Source organism: Ovis aries, chromosome 4 (assembly GCF_016772045.2).
Source record: "Ovis aries strain OAR_USU_Benz2616 breed Rambouillet chromosome 4, ARS-UI_Ramb_v3.0, whole genome shotgun sequence".
In the NCBI taxonomy this organism is placed as follows: Eukaryota; Metazoa; Chordata; class Mammalia; order Artiodactyla; family Bovidae; genus Ovis; species Ovis aries.
The window spans coordinates 106,580,472-106,598,127 of NC_056057.1; the positions used below are offsets into that span (position 1 = coordinate 106,580,472).

Genomic DNA, 17,656 nt, shown 5'->3' on the forward strand with positions numbered 1-17,656 from the left:
ACTATCTGTTGGGAGAGTGCTGAAATTTTAAATAAGGTTGTTAGGAAAAGTTTGAAAGAGGTGAAGTAGTGAGTCATGTAGACATTAGTTAAAGAACATTCCAGGCATGCAAACAATAAGCAGAGAGATCCCAGGGAAGGCATAAGCAACATGCTGGAATGGAGTAAGCCAAGATGACTAAGAGAAAATGAAATCAGAGAGGTAATTGAGATTTAGGTCATGTAGAGCCTTGTAAGTCTTTTAAAGACGTTTGTTTTATTTTGGGAGTGAAGGGGAAAACTATTGCAGGGTATTGAAGAATAGTGACAGAATCTGCCTAGTACTTTAACAAGATTATTCTGACTCCTGGGTAGGCAATCAGTTGAAGGACAGGAAGAAAGAAGGAGGGAGATCCATTAACTTTTGCTGTATAGGACACACACATAAAGCTCCAGTGACGTACAACGGTAAACTTTTATTTTCATGCATTAGGGTTTCAGCTTATCAAGGCTCGGCTTAGCTGGTGGCTCTGCTGATCAGGAGGGCTTATCTATGAGTCTAAGAATTGGATGGTAGTCAGCTGGTTTATGGCTGGCTCTCCATTGATGTTGCAGCTGGGCTATCTTTCCTCTTTCTGGGCCCAGCAGACTCACCTGGGCATGTTTTTCCTATAATGACGGCAGAACACAAGAAAGCCCAGGTGGAAACACTAGCAGCCTCTTAGGACCTGGGCTCAGATCTGGCATACTGAATCTTCAGTCTCATCGTATTGTTCAAAGCCAGTTACATGGAAAAATACCCAGAATCAAAGTGTGGATAATATGCTGCTGCAGGACATGAGGCCAGGCAGAGGTTTTCCAAGATGTCCTTAATTCTCTTGGCTTGACTAAACTTAAGCTGGACTTATTCCTGACTCTAGGCCCCTGGCATTTGTATTAGAACACTTGCAATTGTAAAATCTTTTTCTGTTCCTTTGAGATGTAAACTTTTTAAAAAACCTGCTGCCAGTTTTACATCCCAAGGAGGATTTTCTTGGGACTTGGGAGCCATACCTTTGAAACATAATCATCAAGGAAGAAAGTGCCCTTATTCCCAGTCTCTGTGGGAGGGGATGAGCCTGACTTTGATGGATACCAGATAGCAAGCAGAGATGGACTCATCACAGAAAAACACCTTTTACAAACTCAGGAAAACTCAGTGTGCTCAACGTCTATTGATCAACCTCTCCCAGCTAAAGTCCTTCAGTACTTTTCCAGCAGTTCATGTCTATGGTTAAAAACTCCCCCACTCTGTGAGTGAAGATAGTGCAGGCATGGGTTCCCTTTCCTGTTGTGATAACCTTGAATAGTCTTCTGTGCCTGTTTAATGTTGTCCAGGGCAAGTTTTGCTTTGACAGGGATGAAGAGAGTGAATATTTTAGATGATTGTCTAACTAGCCTTCAGTTCAGTTCAGTTCAGTCGCTCAGTCGTGCCCAACTCTTTGTGACCCCATGAATCACAGCATGCCAGGCCTCCCTGTCATAGACCTTTACAATAACCTAGGCAACAGGTGATAATCATTTGGATGAAGGTGATGGCAGTAAAGTCTGTTTCTAAAGACTATATTTTATATATAACTAATCTAATATAATATCATCTTACTTATATCAATCTATAGACAATAGCATTTGTTTGGATTTGATATGAAAAAAGAGATGAGTTAGTGACTATACATTTTTTTGGGGGGGATCTAAAAAACTAGAAGGATAAAATTGTATTAACTGAGATGAAATTCTGTTGACTGAGATGGTACCATGGAATGAGCCAGTTTGGGGGGAATATCAAGAGCTCAGTTATGAACAAACTAAGTGTGAGATGTCTAATATTAACTGTCTAAGAGAACATGTTGAGAAGACAGACATAAAGCCCTGGAGTTCAGGGAACTTCAGGCTGGATATATAAATTTGAGAGTGAATATTCAGTTCAGTTCAGTTCAGTTGCTCAGTCATGTCTGACTCTTTGCTACCCCATGGACTTCAGCACACTGGGCTTCCTTGTCCATCACCAATCCCAGGAGCTTGCTCAAACTCATGTCCATGGAGTCGGTGAGGCCATCCAACCATCTCATCCTCTGTCGTCCCCTTCTCCTTCTGCCCTCAATCTTTCCCAGCATTAGGGTCTTTTCCAATGAGTCAGTTCTCATCAAGTGGCCAAAGCATTGGAACTTCAGCTTCAACATTAGTCCTTCCAATGAATATTCAGGACTGATTTCCTTTAGGATTGACTGGTTTGATCTTGTAGTCCAACGGACTCTCAAGAGTCTTCTCCAGCACCACAGTTCATAAACATCAATTCTTCGGTGAGCCCAGGGATGGAACCCAGGTCTCCTGCATTGCAGGTGAATTCTTTAACAGCTGAGCCACGAAGGAAGTCGAAGAATACTGGAGTGGGTAGCCTATCCCTTCTCCACTGGATCTTCCTGATCCAGGAATTGAACTGGGGTCTTCTGCACTGCAGGCGGATTCTTTACCAACTGAGCTATCAGGGAAGCCCAAGAGTGAGTGTAGGTGGTATTTAAAGCTATGAGAATAACTGATTGGCCAAGGGATGAAGCACAGATAAAGAGAATAATAATGCCCTGAGTTTTCAATATTTAGGGACCAACTAATGAATAGGAGTCAGTGAGGGAGACTGGGTAATGGCCAGCACAATGGGAGGTAAACCAGAAGAGTCATGTCTTGATATACTATGTCGTATTGTCCTGAGAGGTCAAGTAGGATGACCACTGGATTTCACTATGTGTAGGTTATTGATGACTTTGATGATCTCACAAGAGAAGTTCTCATAACACTTTCTTGATAGCTCTAAAACTCAGGGAACATCATAAAAATCTTCTGTATCTTCAGCTGCTTCTTTGAATGTTACATGGGTCTTTGTGCTGTACTTGAAACATACTTCCTCTAAGGACACTGTGCACCCAGAGGTCCCCTGAAGTTATATGTACATAGAAGAAGATCTTGTATGTACCAAGGGTGGGAATGCCTTGTAAATGAAGCATTGTGATTGATTCAGTTCTTTGTACCTGCAGTTGAGAGACATTGACCATGAACTGTAGCTTTGGAGATATTCAAATATCTCTGCTGCCTCAGACTCATGGCTGGTAGTGAAGATGGTCTGAAGGAAGCTTGAGGACCCACTGCAGGAGACTTTGGTGAATCCTAAATCACCACGTCAGTCAGAGGTGAGGGGAAAGTAGAGGAGAACTAAGACTTCTACTGCATTGTTACTTGGTCTGTGTTGCGAGAAACTCAGCGGGTAAAATAGGACTAACTGGAAGACAAAGGCTTCTGGAAGTAGGGGGTTGGCAGCAGGGACAATGGGCCTTCAGTCATCCATCCATCCATGTTGATTTGTCAACACTGAGGACAAGAGGATCAGTGACTTTACTCATGGGACCAGTAGGTCACACAGAGAGGAAGAGGAATTTGTGTGTAAGCCAGAGACAAGGAAAGCATGGCATTGATGTCCAGGGGGCCACAGAAATTTTGAGCCACCTTTCCCTGACTTGCGCAGGTTTTTATTCCCATATTGTAAAGGAGTAAACAGGTTGTGAGAAATGGTGTCTTGCCTACATTCAGCTTCTTGCAAATTAAAGAGCAACTTCTTGGATGAAGATCTCAACTTCAAATCTTCCACAATGTGTGTCCCTCATTGTGTATTGCTGTTGGAATACACACACAGTGTGGATATTATTTCATATATATCTAAAAGAGTTTTGCGAGCCAGGTATTACTGCTTCATGTAATAGGTAAGGGAATCAAGGTACAGAATGAGTAAGAAATCCATATGGATTCACATATCATATTGGATGTACAACCAAAACTCTAATCCAATAATTTATTAAATTTCCATTGCTTTTTTTTAAAAAAATAATACCACTGCTTCCCAATAAGGCTACAGTTACTTACCCTTCTAAGGATTCAGCAACCCTCCCCCCATTCTCCAGTGAGAGTGAAAGTCACTCAGTCATGTCTGACTCCTTGGGCCCCAATGGACTGTAGCCTGCCAGGTTCCTCTGTCCATGGAATTCTTCAGGCAAGAATACTGGAGTGGGTTGCCATTTCCTTCTCCAGGGAATCTTCCTGACCCAGGGATCAAACCTGGGTCTTGTATATTGCAGCTGGATTCTTTACTGTCTGAGCTCCCAGGCAAGCCCATTCTCTAGTAATGAACTTAAACCAAAGTCCACATATTTGCTCCCAGCTCCCCTCACCAACAGCCCCATCCCAGCTCCCTGTGGTTAGAACTTGTGCGGAAGTACCGCCTCATCTTGGGGAAAAATTGAGCCGCCCACCAGGGAAACCACTCAATGTCTACATTTCCTGACTATGAAAGCCTGCGACTTATTCTTTCATAACACAGGAAGTGTGGCAACCTCAGTTCTCCCTTTGCCAAACAGAAGGGTTGTGGTTTTCCTTTTGCTGTCAGAATCCTGGGGCTTACCTTAGCTCAGAATTCTGTTCATTCTTTCCTTTACCACACTTTCAACCTCTGCCTTCCTTCCCTGTAGCACTTGCTTGTCACTGACACCATCAGAGAGCTTGTATCTCCACTGAGTTCTAATATCATTCCAACATCCACTCCACCAAGATGCAAATTGCTGGGCTGGCCAAAAATTCATTTGGGATAAACTCTGAATGAAAGCTTTTTGGCCAGTTCAATGCTTCTAATAACCTCCTTCATGCAAGTTCTAACACATAATGTATTAATCTCATTTTTAAACATTGTAAGTGGCCCTTCCCCAAATTGGGAAGCCTAGGAATATAGAAACAGAGCTTAGTGTTGTGATAAAATATAAAACTGTCATCAATTTAATTCAACATACATAAAGTGATGTTCACAATCATTGTAGTACATTTTTATTAGACATAAATGGTGATCTCTTTACTCGAGTGACTATAATTTCTAGTAGTTTTATGCAAACTTCCTTCATGGCTTCAGTCAGTCAGTTCAGTCACTCAGTTGTGTCTGACTCTTTGCGACCCTATGGCCTGCAGCACGCCAGGCTTCCCTGTCCATCACCAACTCCTGGAGCTTGCTCAAACCCATGTCCATTGAGTCAGTGATGCCATCCAATCATCTCATCCTCTGTTGTCCCCTTCTCCTCCTGCCTACAATCTTTCCCAGCATCAGGGTCTTTTCCAATGATTCTGTTCTTATGGCTTAATTCTTGTTAAATTAAAACACATATGTATTTCTTTTCTCTTTTCCACGTACTGAGAAGGGTCTGTAGCTGATGTCTTCCTGCAAGTACAGAGGACAGATAGGATGTCCACAAGACTTTTCTACCTTTCTCTTGCCTTTCTTTCAGTATGGCCAAATGAGCTCTTTTTCCTCCTGCGTATGGCTTTCCTGTGTCCCTGGAGTTGCCTTTCTACCAAATGCCCACAACTTGGCTCCATCCAATGTCTCCTTGAGCAGTCCTCCTCTTTTTCTAGTCTGTGGTCAGCTGGGCCAGTCCTGGGTCAGGGTGGTACCAACCAGTGCTGGTGTCTTTGGGGCAAGTAGATCGTACCTGGCAGCGTCATCTCTCTAGAACTGCAGGCAGGAATACGTTATGACTACTGGGACCCGAGGAACTATACCAAACTATTAATAAATACTCAACAAACAGGTCATCAAAACCCATTCAAATGGAGATTCAGGCCAAGACCAAGGAAATATTTAGCTTATTTCTTTAGGACTTTGCTGAAGAACAGAGATTCAGTTTTCTGAAGTGTGGTCATCTTGCGTGTTAGGTAGTCTTCAGAGAGGTTTCCTAGCAGATTCCTGCCCTGCCCAGCTCCCTTTCCATTCCCATGAACAGTGCTGTCTCTGGTCCTAGCTTAGCTCTCAAGACCATTCCTAGGCCTGGCCTCAAAGCAGATTGAAGAGGGCCTCTGCTGTCCCTCCCCAGGTAGGCTGGAGGGTATGAGAACAGGGGTCTCTTGGGAACAAAAGTGAGCTCCAGAAGCTGAGTTTATCCCTCTTCTACTCTTGCTATTCTTTAAATAACGTTCACACCTGCTCAGTCTGCAGTATCTCCCTGGTAGTATGGTCATGTGCTCCGAGGACAAAACAAAGCCTGTTGATCAGTCAGAAATCCTTGGTTCTATAGAAGCAGACCTCATCTCTGTATCAACCAGTTGTCTCCATCAAACTGAGTCTGTCTCCTGGTGATATTAATAGTATCCAGTCCTCCAAGGTGGAATGCAGAAGCTGATTTCCCCCAATAGCCAAGGACCTCTACTAGTAGACAGATGGATAAAGAGATCATTTGATCAGTTGACCCACGTAGATCCAAAGCCATGGGTGTGTCTCTCACAGGAAATAGGGTCTTGGGGGGTTGCTGATTCAGAATGAGGAGTTTGCCTCAGCTGTGTGTCTGTAAGTATATTTGTGGAGGGCCTGGTGCTTTGGCACTGAGGAGCTATTAGGGGGTTCTCCAGTGACCTGTGGAAGACAGATGTAAGAATTTGATGTTTTGTATTTCCCAGATCAGTCCCAATTGCCAATATGATCATTTGCCATCTCTGCTGTATATTTGTTGTTCTTGTCAGAGGCCAACAGAGAACTTCATCATTGGGCCTTCTTCTCACAGATCCAGCGGTAGGTGATGTTACATGAAGCAGCATCATATGTCTTTGTTAGGCCTATGGTCACGCAGTGGAAATTCTGAATCGGATTGGTAACGCTAGTTGAGAAAAGAAAGCATGGTTAAGGCCTGTCTTTTCAGCCTGCCTTTTCCTGGTTCTGGTACCCCTTCAGCATCCCCAAGGAGAAGGAAATGGCAACCCACTCCAGTATTCTTGCCTGGAGAGTCCCAGGGACAGAGGAGCCTGGTGGGCTTCCATCTATGGGGTCGCACAGAGTCAGACACAACTGAAGCGACTTAGCAGCAGCAGCAGCAACAACCCCAAATCCAGCTCAAAAACTGATGCTTTCCTGTCAGCTCTCCTGTGAGCTTTTATGGACTCGTTGTCTTGGATTAACTGACTCTGTTTGGTTAGAAACACCTCATGGGTTGTTTGTCCTCTTTTCTCCCAGACATAATGTTTCAGTGCTGGAGGTCCTGTGTTTTCAACAGGAGGCCCAAGAGGAGAAGGCGGAAGGAGATTTCTCTTCCTTTCCTGGACACCAGCTGGCTTTATGAAAAACCTGGTTGGTCTTTTCATACCTCTTTTAACTGTCTTTCAGTCTGACAGGAAATAGTCTGGTTTCATGGGAAGGTCATAAGTTTTGCAGCCAAGTGGATGCAGGGTTGAACTGCAGCTCTCCCACACCCTGGCTTTGTGATATTCAACACATTTCTAAGTCTCTCATCCTCAATTCAGCTGTCTGTTAAGGGGGAATCAATAAAGGCTTTTCCTAATAGCATCATTGCGAATACTACCAGGAATGATGTGTAAAGTGCTTAGCAAGGGCCTGAATGAATGTTCACTTACTCCTCTCTGTGAGCAGCTGGTTATAGTTTGGGGGACTAACTTGCTTTCTATCTGACTCACTGTTTTCATAGGTCCACTGGGAAGTCATGTTCCCCACCATGGCTATGGCCATGGAATAGTACATAGGACATAGATCTTGGGAGTTAAAGTTTAATAACTTTAAGGCATAGACAACTTGTTTATAATAACCTTTCTTTAGACAGAGAAGCCACATCTGGGGAACTTGTAAGAACTTAGTTAAAAAAATGTGATCTCAGGGTTAAAAGATACTTATGAGATGTATTAAACATGATATGTATGTGGATTTGTTTGGATCTTGATTTGAACAAAATAATTTGTTGAATGAACAGTCCTCTCTACTCAGAAATATTTGATATTTTCCATAATAAAAAATTTACCCCAAAAATGTATCTCTGGGAATAAGTGGGTTGGAATAAAGGAGAGGAAGAGAACATGCAGCTAAGTCTCAGCCTTTGTGCTGTTCGAGGATAAACCCACTGAGTCTTGGATCTAGTCTCTAGAGGCAGCTAAGATCCCAGAAAAACGTGAGATGTCCACGTACATGTTGTTAAACTCAGCGTTGTTGATCCAGCGCCACTTTTTCTCTACAGGCTGGTATAATAAGCCAATAAAATACTTCTCAGCACCAGTTATGTCCTGGAGAAATTTCTAGAAATTAAAAAGAGATAAAACAATCAGCAAAAAGTTATTTTCTGTTGCTTCATGTGCCAGTGGGTTCATGATTATATCTGGTTCTGGGAACAAGTAAAGGACTCCAGGGCTGGCTATTCCTGGCACTGCCCACCAGCCCTAGAGAAGTGATTCTCATTTTACCCAGAGCATAAAAATCATGCTGTGGACTTGTTAAAACATAGATTGCTGGGCTCTGGTTTAAGGGTCTGGTGTAAGGGACCAAGAATTTGCATGATGAAAGTGAAGGTAGAGAGTGAAAAAGTTGGCCTAAAGCTCAACATTAAGAAAACAAAGATCATGGCATCTGGTCCCATCACTTCATGGGAAATAGATGGGAAACAGTGGAAACAGTGTCAGACTTTATTTTTGGGGGCTCCACTATCACTGCAGATGGTGACTGCAGCCATGAAATTAAAAGACGCTTACTCCTTGGAAGAAAAGTTATGACCAACCTAGATAGCATATTCAAAAGCAGAGACATTACTTTGCCAACAAAGGTCCATCTAGTCAAGGCTATGGTTTTTCCTGTGGTCAAGTATGGATGTGAGAGTTGGACTGTGAAGAAGGCTGAGCGCCAAAGAATTGATGCTTTTGAACTGTGGTGTTGGAGAAGACTCTTGAGAGTCCCTTGGACTGCAAGGAGATCCAACCAGTCCATTCTGAAGGAGATCAGCCCTGGGATTTCTTTGGAAGGAATGATGCTAAAGCTGAAACTCCAGTACTTTGGCCACCTCATGCAAAGAGTTGATTCATTGGAAAAGACTCTGATGCTAGGAGGGATTGGGGGCAGGAGGAGAAGGGGACGACCGAGGATGAGATGGCTGGATGGCATCACTGACTCAATGGACGTGAGTCTGAGTGAACTCTGGGAGTTGGTGATGGACAGGGAGGCCTAGCGTGCTGCGATTCATGGGGTCGCAAAGAGTCGGACACAACTGAGCGACTGAACTGAACTGAACCAATTCCCAGGTGATGCTGATGCACTGAGAATGAAGGAGGAGGGGACTATACTATCTAAAAAAGGGTAATTTAAAATGCAACTTTCTTTGATCTACTCTGCATAAGAATGTTTTCATTGCCAGAAGTTTTACATTCCAAATAAGATTGGATCATCTTGGAGAAGGAAACAGCGATCCACTCCAGTATTCTTGCCTGGAGAATCCTGTGGACGGAGAAGCCTGGTGGCCTGCCATCTATGGGGTCGCAGCAAGTCAGACATGACTGAAGCGACTTAGCAGCAGCAATAGCAAGACTGGATTAAGAAAATTCCTTGAATACTTGGCAAGGGAAAACAGGGAGATTTGAAAGTGTGTTGCCAAAGCTGATAATGCCACAAGAAATAATCAGTTGCCAACAAAATTCTGTCTAGTCAAGGCTATGGTTTTTCCAGTAGTCATGTATGGATGTGAGAGTTGGACTATAAAGAAAGCTGAGTGCTGAAGAATTGATGCTTTTGAACTGTGGTGTTGGAGAAGACTTTTGAGAGTCCCTTAGACTGCAAGGAGATCCAACAAGTCCATCCTAAAGGAGATCAGCCCTGGGTGTTCATTGGAAGGACTGACACTGAAGCTGAAACTCCAATACTTTGGCCACCTGATGCGAAGAACTGACTCATTGGAGAAGACCCTGATGCTGGGAAAGATTGGGGGCAGGAAGAGAAGGGGATGACAGAGGATGAGATGGTTGGATGGCATCAATGACTCAAAAGACATGAGTTTGAGTAAACTCCGGGAGTTGGTGATGGACAGGGAGGCCTGGCATGCTGCGGTCCATGAGGTCACAAAACGTCGGGCACGACTAAGTGACTGAACTGAACTGAACTGATTGAGTGCCTGCTAAAATGACAGTGACCTTAGACATCTTACTTCCTGCATTAAATTAATGCGTCACAAATCACTGTGGCCAGAAACCTGGGAGTCCCCTGGACTCTCCTGTATTCTTCACATTCCTCCCATTATCAGTGGCTATCCAAGCCCACTTAAGTATTCTCTCCATCCCCATGATTACTGCCTTTATTGCTCCTTTCCTAATATTTTTCTTCCCTGAAATAATTATTTTTAAAGCTTGATTACCAGATTTACTCATTTAGTAAACTTTTTTTTGAGTATCTGTTGTGTGCCAGGCATTGTATCAGGTTGGAGATACAGAAATAAATTTGCTTCTTTTAAAAAAATTTATGATCTAAAATGGGTTGGCAAGATATGGGCAGTGGGTCAAATTCAGACTGGAGCAAATTTTTATAAACAAGGTTTTAATGGAACAAGCCATGGCAATTTGTTGCAGATTGTGTATAGCTGCTTTTGAACTATGATGGCACTATTAAGTAGTTGTGACAGAGGACATATGACCTGAAAAGTGTAAAATATACACCATCTATGTTTTAAAAAAATGTTTGCTGACCCATGGTCTAAAACAAGGGTTCTTAACCCTTCTATCTCTTGCTGGAAGCAGGGATGGTTTCTACATGGATCTATAAAACCGCTGGAATTTTATTAAAAATATTGTGCTTATGTAATGTTTCTGGAAAGAGAGGAATAGATTTCATCACCATTTCTAAAACCTCAGTTATCCCAACATGTTGAAAATCTGCAGATCTAATAAGAGAAGATAGACGAGTTGACCAGCATAGTAGGGCATCCCAGGTATAGTGCTTTTAGGAAATATGTATTCGATATGGACCAGGAGGGCTTCCCCCACGGCTCAGAGGTAAAGAATCCACCTTCAGTGCAGGAGCCACAGGAGATGCGGGTTGGATCCTTGGGTCAGGAAGATCCCCTGGAGGAGGGCATGGCAACCCACTCTGGTATTCTTGCCTGGAGAGTCCCATGGACAGAGGGGCCTGGTGGGCGACAGTCCATGGGGTCTCATAGAGTCAGATGTGACTGAAGCAACTTAGCATGCACGCATGCCCAGGGAGAAAGGAGGAAGTGAATAATTATACCTGGATTTCGGAGTCTATATATAATAAAGGCTGTAGATGAGGTAATATGTGAGATGGATTTGGGGAGATAGTTACTGTAAGGCAAGTGCTAGGAGCGGGGTGTGTGTGTCGGGGGCTGGGGTGGTCAGGGTTGGACTTCCTGGAGCAGGAAGTATTAGATCACAGGCAGACTGCAGAGTGTGCGTGCGTGCTCAGTCACTTCAGTTGTGTCCGACTTTTTGTGACCGACCGCATGGACCGTAGCCCGTCAGGCTCCTCTGTCCATTGGATTCTCCAAGCGAGAATACTGGAGTAGGTTTCCATTTCCTCCTTCAGGGGATCTTCCCAACCCAGGGATGAAGCCCGCTCCTCTTCATTTCCTGCATTGGCAGGCGGGTTCTTGACCACTAGCGCCACAGGCTGGAGCATCTGTGGAACTACAAGATGCTGAATTCGGTTGGCGCAAAAATAGGAGGGAGGTGGGTTCAGAGACAGGATTGGAGAGAAGGCAGAGGCTGGACCATACAAGGCTTACATGCCATGTTAGGGAAACTGGACTTTAACTCACTTCGTTTTGGAAAATGGCACAGATAGTTTAGAGCCTTAGAGCAATTAGTGAGTCAGATCTGTGGAGGAGAGGTAAGAAGTGGCAAAACTAGGGGCAAGGAGAGAAATTAGAAGAATCCCAAAGAAATCCAGGGGAGAGCTGAATGATTTGCTGTGGAGATAGCAGGGAAAGAACTTGGTTAGCAGCTAATTTAGGAGGAAAGCGAAAAGGCAAAGTCCCAGAAAACTGTCGGTATTCCATTTCAGTTGACATGATGACTCACCAGTATTTGGGATACAAGAGGAGGAGCAGTTGGAGTAAAATACATTTGATTTCGTTTCAAGCATGGTATGTTTGTGGTGGTTTTGAGACATCAAAGTGGAATGTGATACACTTCCTGGTCTAGGGAAGGGAACTGAAGATATGGATATGAGAGTCATTAGCAAGCCATTGGTGTGATGAGCTTTTTCTGGGCTTAGCATGAGTGTAAGCGTAATTGGCAGAGAATGCCAAGGATGGCTTTTGAGATGCATCAACTCTTAAGGGTTTAGTAAAGGAACAGAGGTTATGGATTTCCTTTCTCATTCTCCTCTTTTCTTCTTTCCTTTTTCTCTTTTCTGCACTCTGTCTTGCTCTTGCTTTTCTACTTTAAGGCACTTTTCTCTTCCCACTTGAGTCCTTAGCCCTAGAGGAGCTGTATCATCACCATCCCTGCTCACTGTTGGGCACCTACTACTGAGATTCACAGAGATGCTCTCATAAACTCTTCAGCACCAGGGACTTTTTAGAGGAAGTGGGAAGGGAAGAGAGGAAAGAAGCTAGAATGCTGCGGCAGCACAATGTCTGCTGCTGCTGAGTCGCTTCAGTCGTGTCTGACTCTGCGACGCCGTAGACAGCAGCCCACCAGGCTCCCCTGTCCCTGGGGTTCTCCAGGCAGGAACACTGGAGTGGAGTGCCATTTCCTTCTCCAATGCAGTGCTCAGCAAATACTTAGGGTTTGAAGGAGAGGCAACTGTAAATAAAATTATGGCCTAAAATTTAGTCTCTCAGTTTTGTCCGACTCTTTGCAACCCCCTGGGCTGTAGCTCACCAGGCTCCTCTGTCCATGGGGATTCTCCAAGCAAGAATACTGGAGTGGGTTGCCATTTCCTCCTCCAGGGGATCTTCCCAATCCAGGGACTGAACCCGCAGCTCTTGTCTGTCTCCTGTATCAGTAAGCAGATTCTTTACCACTAGCAAGCACCACCTGGGAAGACCTAAAATTGATTAGAGTGTGGGTTTTGGACTTAGAGAGATCTCAATTCAATTCCATGTGCTATCATTTATTAGGTATATGACCTTGATCAAATTATTTTCCTGTGCCCAAATTTTTTATATTTAAATTTTATTCCATTTATTTAAGCACAAAAATTCACTTCTTAAAATCGAATTTTTATTGGAGTATAGGTGGTTTCCTAGTTTTCCCATATATAAAATATGAAGAACTATAACGCCTCAGAATTGTTATTATGATAAAAAGAGATAATAAAGCTTTTTTTAATATAGTGTAAGCTATTTTTACTCTCATAATTGCACACTGCAACCCCAATTCTATGACTTGATTCTTTGTTTTGCATATTACTTTGTTATTTTAAAACTTCCTTACTTATTAGGCTGATTGGGATCAAACATTAATGGCTCACCTCTGTGAAGAATTCCATAGTTTTAAAAGCTTTATACACATCAGCTCATTTAGTCATTCCCTGTATTTTAAATGTCCTGGTCCCTCCCCAACACACTGCTCATGGGAGAGACCATAGAGTGCGGATTTCATTAGCTCAGATGGGTCCGAGGAACACACCCCACTGCTATTGAGAAGAGCCTCCCACCCCGTGTCCATCCCACCGCTGATGCCGGGGAAGGGGATGCTGCTTTTCTCTACCATTCCATGGGCTCACCAGTTTCTCTGGCGTGTTGACAATGGCCAACGTGGATCCTTTTTCTTTGCAAAAGTTCATGCTCTTGTTCCAAGACAATTCCGATTTGGACAAGAAAAAACATCTTCCTTGATGAAAATCCCACCCCTTGGGGCAGACTACAGAAATCCAAGAAAAGACAGGATGAGATTAGTGAGATTTTGGATGTGCACCTTGGGAGTGAATCATAAGACAGTAGGATGTGGGTTTCTTTATAATTATTATGTCAATACAATTCTCTTCAATCCAGGAAGAAATTTCATCCACTTTAGCCCCAGTTTCCCTGTCTGTAACATGAAGGGAATGATGATAAGGTCATTATGGCCCTATTGAGTCAAGCAGTTTCATAAGAAAGGAGACAATGGGAAAAGTCTCTAAGAATTCACTAACTAAGAACCCGGAGGTGGAGAGGGCTAAAAGCATGCACTATACCTGTTCCGTAGCTCTCTGTTGGAGTGAAGCTGACAGTGCCATTCCCCAAAATCTGCGGAACTGAAATGAAAAGAAAACCTGAAGATAGCTGGATGATGGATGTGATGCACAAATGTCACAGCAGATGTCCAGAATGGACAGTGGAATTAACAAGGGACTCTTTGCCTCTCTGTGTTGGAATTTTTCAGATTTTTTTTCCTATGGAACGTCCATCCAACTACTACTGTTATTTGACCTGCCTCGGGTCCTATTTTATGTCTCCTTTTTGGTGTCTCATATATACCTTTGACAGGCTTCCCAGGTGGCTCTAGTGGTAAAGAACCCGCCTGATAATGCAGGAGACATAAGAGATGCGAGTTCGATCCCTGGATTTGGAAGATGCTCTGGAGGAGGGCACGGCAAGCCACTCTAGTATTCTAGCCTAGAGAATCCCCATGGACAGAAGAGCCTGTGGGCTACAATCCATAGCATTGCAAAGAGCTGGACACGACTGAAATGACTTGGCACACATTCACATATACTTTTGACAGTGTGAAATGCCAAGAAAAAGAGCATGAGAAAGGAAGAGGAATAGACGCATTTAGTACCAGAAAGGAAACCTCCCTGTTCTTTCTCATCTATACCTTTTACAGTGTTTTCCCCAAAGAGCTGTTTGGAGCGCTTCTCTCCAGGCTCCACAGAGCACCTTTGCTGCTCTTCCCACTGCTGGTGCCTTAAACCCTATGTGAAAACCCATAGTCCTGATGGGCAGCTCTTGACTCTCTCTCATCAGCAATTATCAGCTCTAAGGACTGTGCTAACTGGAACAAGATTCAGAACTAGAGGATGTTGGCAGGCAAGGAGGCAGATGGACATTCTAGAGGTTTCTCTTTTGTTTTTTGGCTATGCCACATGGCATGTGGGATCTTATTTCCTTGACCAGGGGTTGAATCCATGCCCCCACTCTTTGTCCGACTCTTTGCGACCCCATGAGTCGCAGCATGCCAGGCCTCCCTGTCCATCTAGTTATATACAAATCATCCTCACTCCCAAGAGGAAAACAGGATCTGAAATTTCATCAAGTCTAGTCTTGGTTTCTCATCTCTAAAAGAAAATTAATTGGAAGATCTTTGTTTTTCTGGGTGTGCTGCATTTATTTTATTTTTCCAGCTTTATTGAGATATCATTGACACATAATATTGTGTAAGTTTAAATATACAACATGATGATCTCATACATGTACTTATTCCAAAATTATCAACACAATAAGGTTGGTTAACTCCTCCATCACCTCGCATAATCATCTTTTTTTGTGTGTTGGGAGAACATTGAGCATCTATTCTTCTAGCAACTTCCTTGTATACAATACACTGTTAGTACTTACAGTCACTATGTTGTACATAGGAGTTTTGGAACTCATTCATCTTATAACAATTATCAGCTCTTTATGAACTCATTCTACAGAAGAATGTCTAGGAGAAGGAGGCTTTGAGAAAGGTCTCTAAGACTTAAGCACAGAAGAACCTGGAGAGGGGAGAGCAGGTTATTTTCATGTACATTACCTGTTCCAGAGCTCTCTGTGGGAATGAAGATGATATTATTTTCGCCAAAAATCTGTGGGACTGCAAAGAAAATCAGCTGTTGACTCAGCCTCAAAGGTGGCTGTGCAGTGAGTGTTACAGACAGACGTTATTGTGGGACATAGCGCCTGTCAGTGGGACAGGTTGAGCTCGCTGGCTCGGGTCAGCCAAGATGGGCATGTGTTTCCTGTGGGCATATTCACTCATTCTCATCCTGCTCTCTTATGTGGTAGAAACTGCACCTTGAGATTGGGCCATATGGTCGATACCTCTTACCCAGCTGTTGCCTCCAAATCACATTTCCTTCCTCATTTATCTTCCCCACAGGCTTCTGAGGCTGGAGAATATTTCACTTGCTGCAACTGTGGTAAAATCTTTTGATATGAGGCCTCTTTTTCTGAACATTTGGATGAATTAGTCTCTGTGTACATAAAGGAAAATATCTTGCCCAGTAAAACCCCATTAACCCTTAATGTAGCTCCAGGTGGCACTCGCGGTAAAGGACCTACCTGCTAATGCAAGAGACTTAAAAGACTGGGTTCAATTCCTGGGTTGGGAAGATCCCTGGAGGAGGGCATTAGAGAGGAAACCCACTCCAATATTCTTGCTGGAGAATCCCCATGGACAGAGGAGCCTGGTGGGTCATAGTCCATGGGGTTGCAAAGAGTCAGACACAACTGAAGTAACTTAGCATGTCCCACAGCTTATCATTGGGTTGGACTGGAGTTGTATTTTCAAATTAGCAACTATAACAAGCACTGTAGAGTACTTCAGCTCAGATTACCCAGTGAATACTCTAGTGGCAAAAATTTTGTGTGGAAGTCTAATTATCAGACACCACTCTGTTTTGTATCTCCAAGGTAGACCAAGGTACCCTGCTCACTCTGTGTGTCTGGGAATGAGAAGGGCCATCAATTGCCCTCAGCTGGAAAGTCTTGAGCATTTAACATTTATATTCAATCCTGCATCCTAAGGGAAAAGGCAAGAAGAGTACAATCTGAGTTCAGTAAGAGGTTGATCAGATACTCACAATAAAGCAGAAATAAGGTCATTCCGACAATCTTAAGCACCACTACTATAAGCCCAGAGATTATCATATGCCAGTTCATGATGCAGGAGATGAGGCCGCCTGTGGGCATGAGAGCAGAATATCACCATCAGAATCTGGGACAAGGCTTCTTTCCAGCGGGGGATGTGCCGGACTCTCAGAGCACCCCTTAGGGGCTGGGAAGCCAGGCATGACATTGATAGGTGCAAGGAGGAGACCCAGCACCCAGCACCCAGAAGACAGGGAGGAGCTTGTGCTCCTTGGGAACCTCTGAACTGGGTGTGCTGCCTCTCCTCTGCCATCCCTAGCTCTCAGCCTCAATCCTGTTCCCATCTGTGGCTCTTAAACTCTGTCTGATGAATAAATCCTCTCCTGGACTTTGAGAACCCTTAACCTTGAAATGATCCTTGCTCCCCAGGCCTTTCATCTGTAGTCTTGGCTATATGGTCAAAGCTCTCAGAAGTCACTGTCTTCAGAAAACTATGCCAGGAGTCCAACAGACGGGACAAGTGTCCCTGAGGTCCTTGGCTTGGGAGCAGAGCCAACAATCTGTATAGAGAGGACACGCAGAGACTTACCTGATGTCCCCCTGGAAGGCTGGTCTGGTCTGCAGGTGGGGATCTTTCCCAGTGCCCTTGTGCTTGGTGTGGCGGGTAGAGGCCCTTCCAGTGAGAACAGGCTCCTTGTGTGTGGTCAGTGTCCTTCCTTCCTTACGTAGTCTCTGTCTCACCAGCATCCCTGAGCAAACACTTCTTCCTGTTCAGTGCTCTTGGCCAAGGAGCGGGAGGGGCTAGGAGGGGAAGGGAGTAGCCTCTGAAAGAGGAAGGTCCCCGCCAAAGGGGTTCTCATAGAGGGGAATGATTGCAGGATTATTTAGGAAATGGAATATCTTAATACCGACTTGTTCTGTGTGTCTGAATCTCCTTGAAATAGAGTGGAAAGAAAATGTAGTAAAATGTTAACAGATATGAGTCTGGGTGAAGAGTGTCTGTGAATTATTTATTTGGACTTTCCTTACAACATGTCTGCAAATCTGAAATTGTCAAAGTAAAAAATTTCA

At 43.9% G+C, this 17,656-nt stretch overlaps 1 protein-coding gene across 4 annotated transcripts; it reads right to left on the bottom strand.

Annotated features, from left to right (window-relative positions):
* Positions 1–4,849: 4,849 nt before the first annotated feature.
* On the bottom strand, positions 4,850–17,402 carry CLEC5A (C-type lectin domain containing 5A). Of its 4 annotated transcripts, none has more exons than XM_004008123.6 (7): positions 17,175–17,319; positions 16,579–16,677; positions 15,531–15,590; positions 13,990–14,049; positions 13,540–13,676; positions 8,005–8,111; positions 4,850–6,691 (listed from the first exon to the last, which is right to left on the bottom strand). In XM_004008123.6, the coding sequence occupies exons 2-7, from the start codon at positions 16,655–16,657 to the stop codon at positions 6,577–6,579; spliced, it is 558 nt and encodes a 185-aa protein (XP_004008172.1). In that variant the 5' UTR covers positions 16,658–16,677; positions 17,175–17,319; the 3' UTR covers positions 4,850–6,576. The 4 variants fall into 4 exon arrangements, with proteins under 4 accessions (XP_004008172.1, XP_012032655.1, XP_042104873.1 ...); XM_042248939.2 differs by lacking the exon at positions 4,850–6,691 and adding an exon at positions 12,693–12,807 and having other exon boundaries at positions 7,577–8,111; XM_012177265.5 differs by lacking the exon at positions 15,531–15,590.
* Between the last annotated feature and the right edge of the window lie 254 nt (positions 17,403–17,656).

Bases quoted from the DNA above. Each gene is read 5' to 3' on its own strand.
- CLEC5A (XM_004008123.6), bottom strand. From the start codon at position 16,657: ATGAACTGGCATATGATAATCTCTGGGCTTATAGTAGTGGTGCTTAAG. The intron at 8,112-13,539 runs GTGAGCCCATGG...TTTAATTTCTAG, and splicing joins TCAACACGCCAGAGAAACTG to AAATTTCTCCAGGACATAAC. The intron at 6,692-8,004 runs GTACGTGGACAT...TTTCTCAACTAG, and splicing joins AACGCTGAGTTTAACAACAT to CGTTACCAATCCGATTCAGA.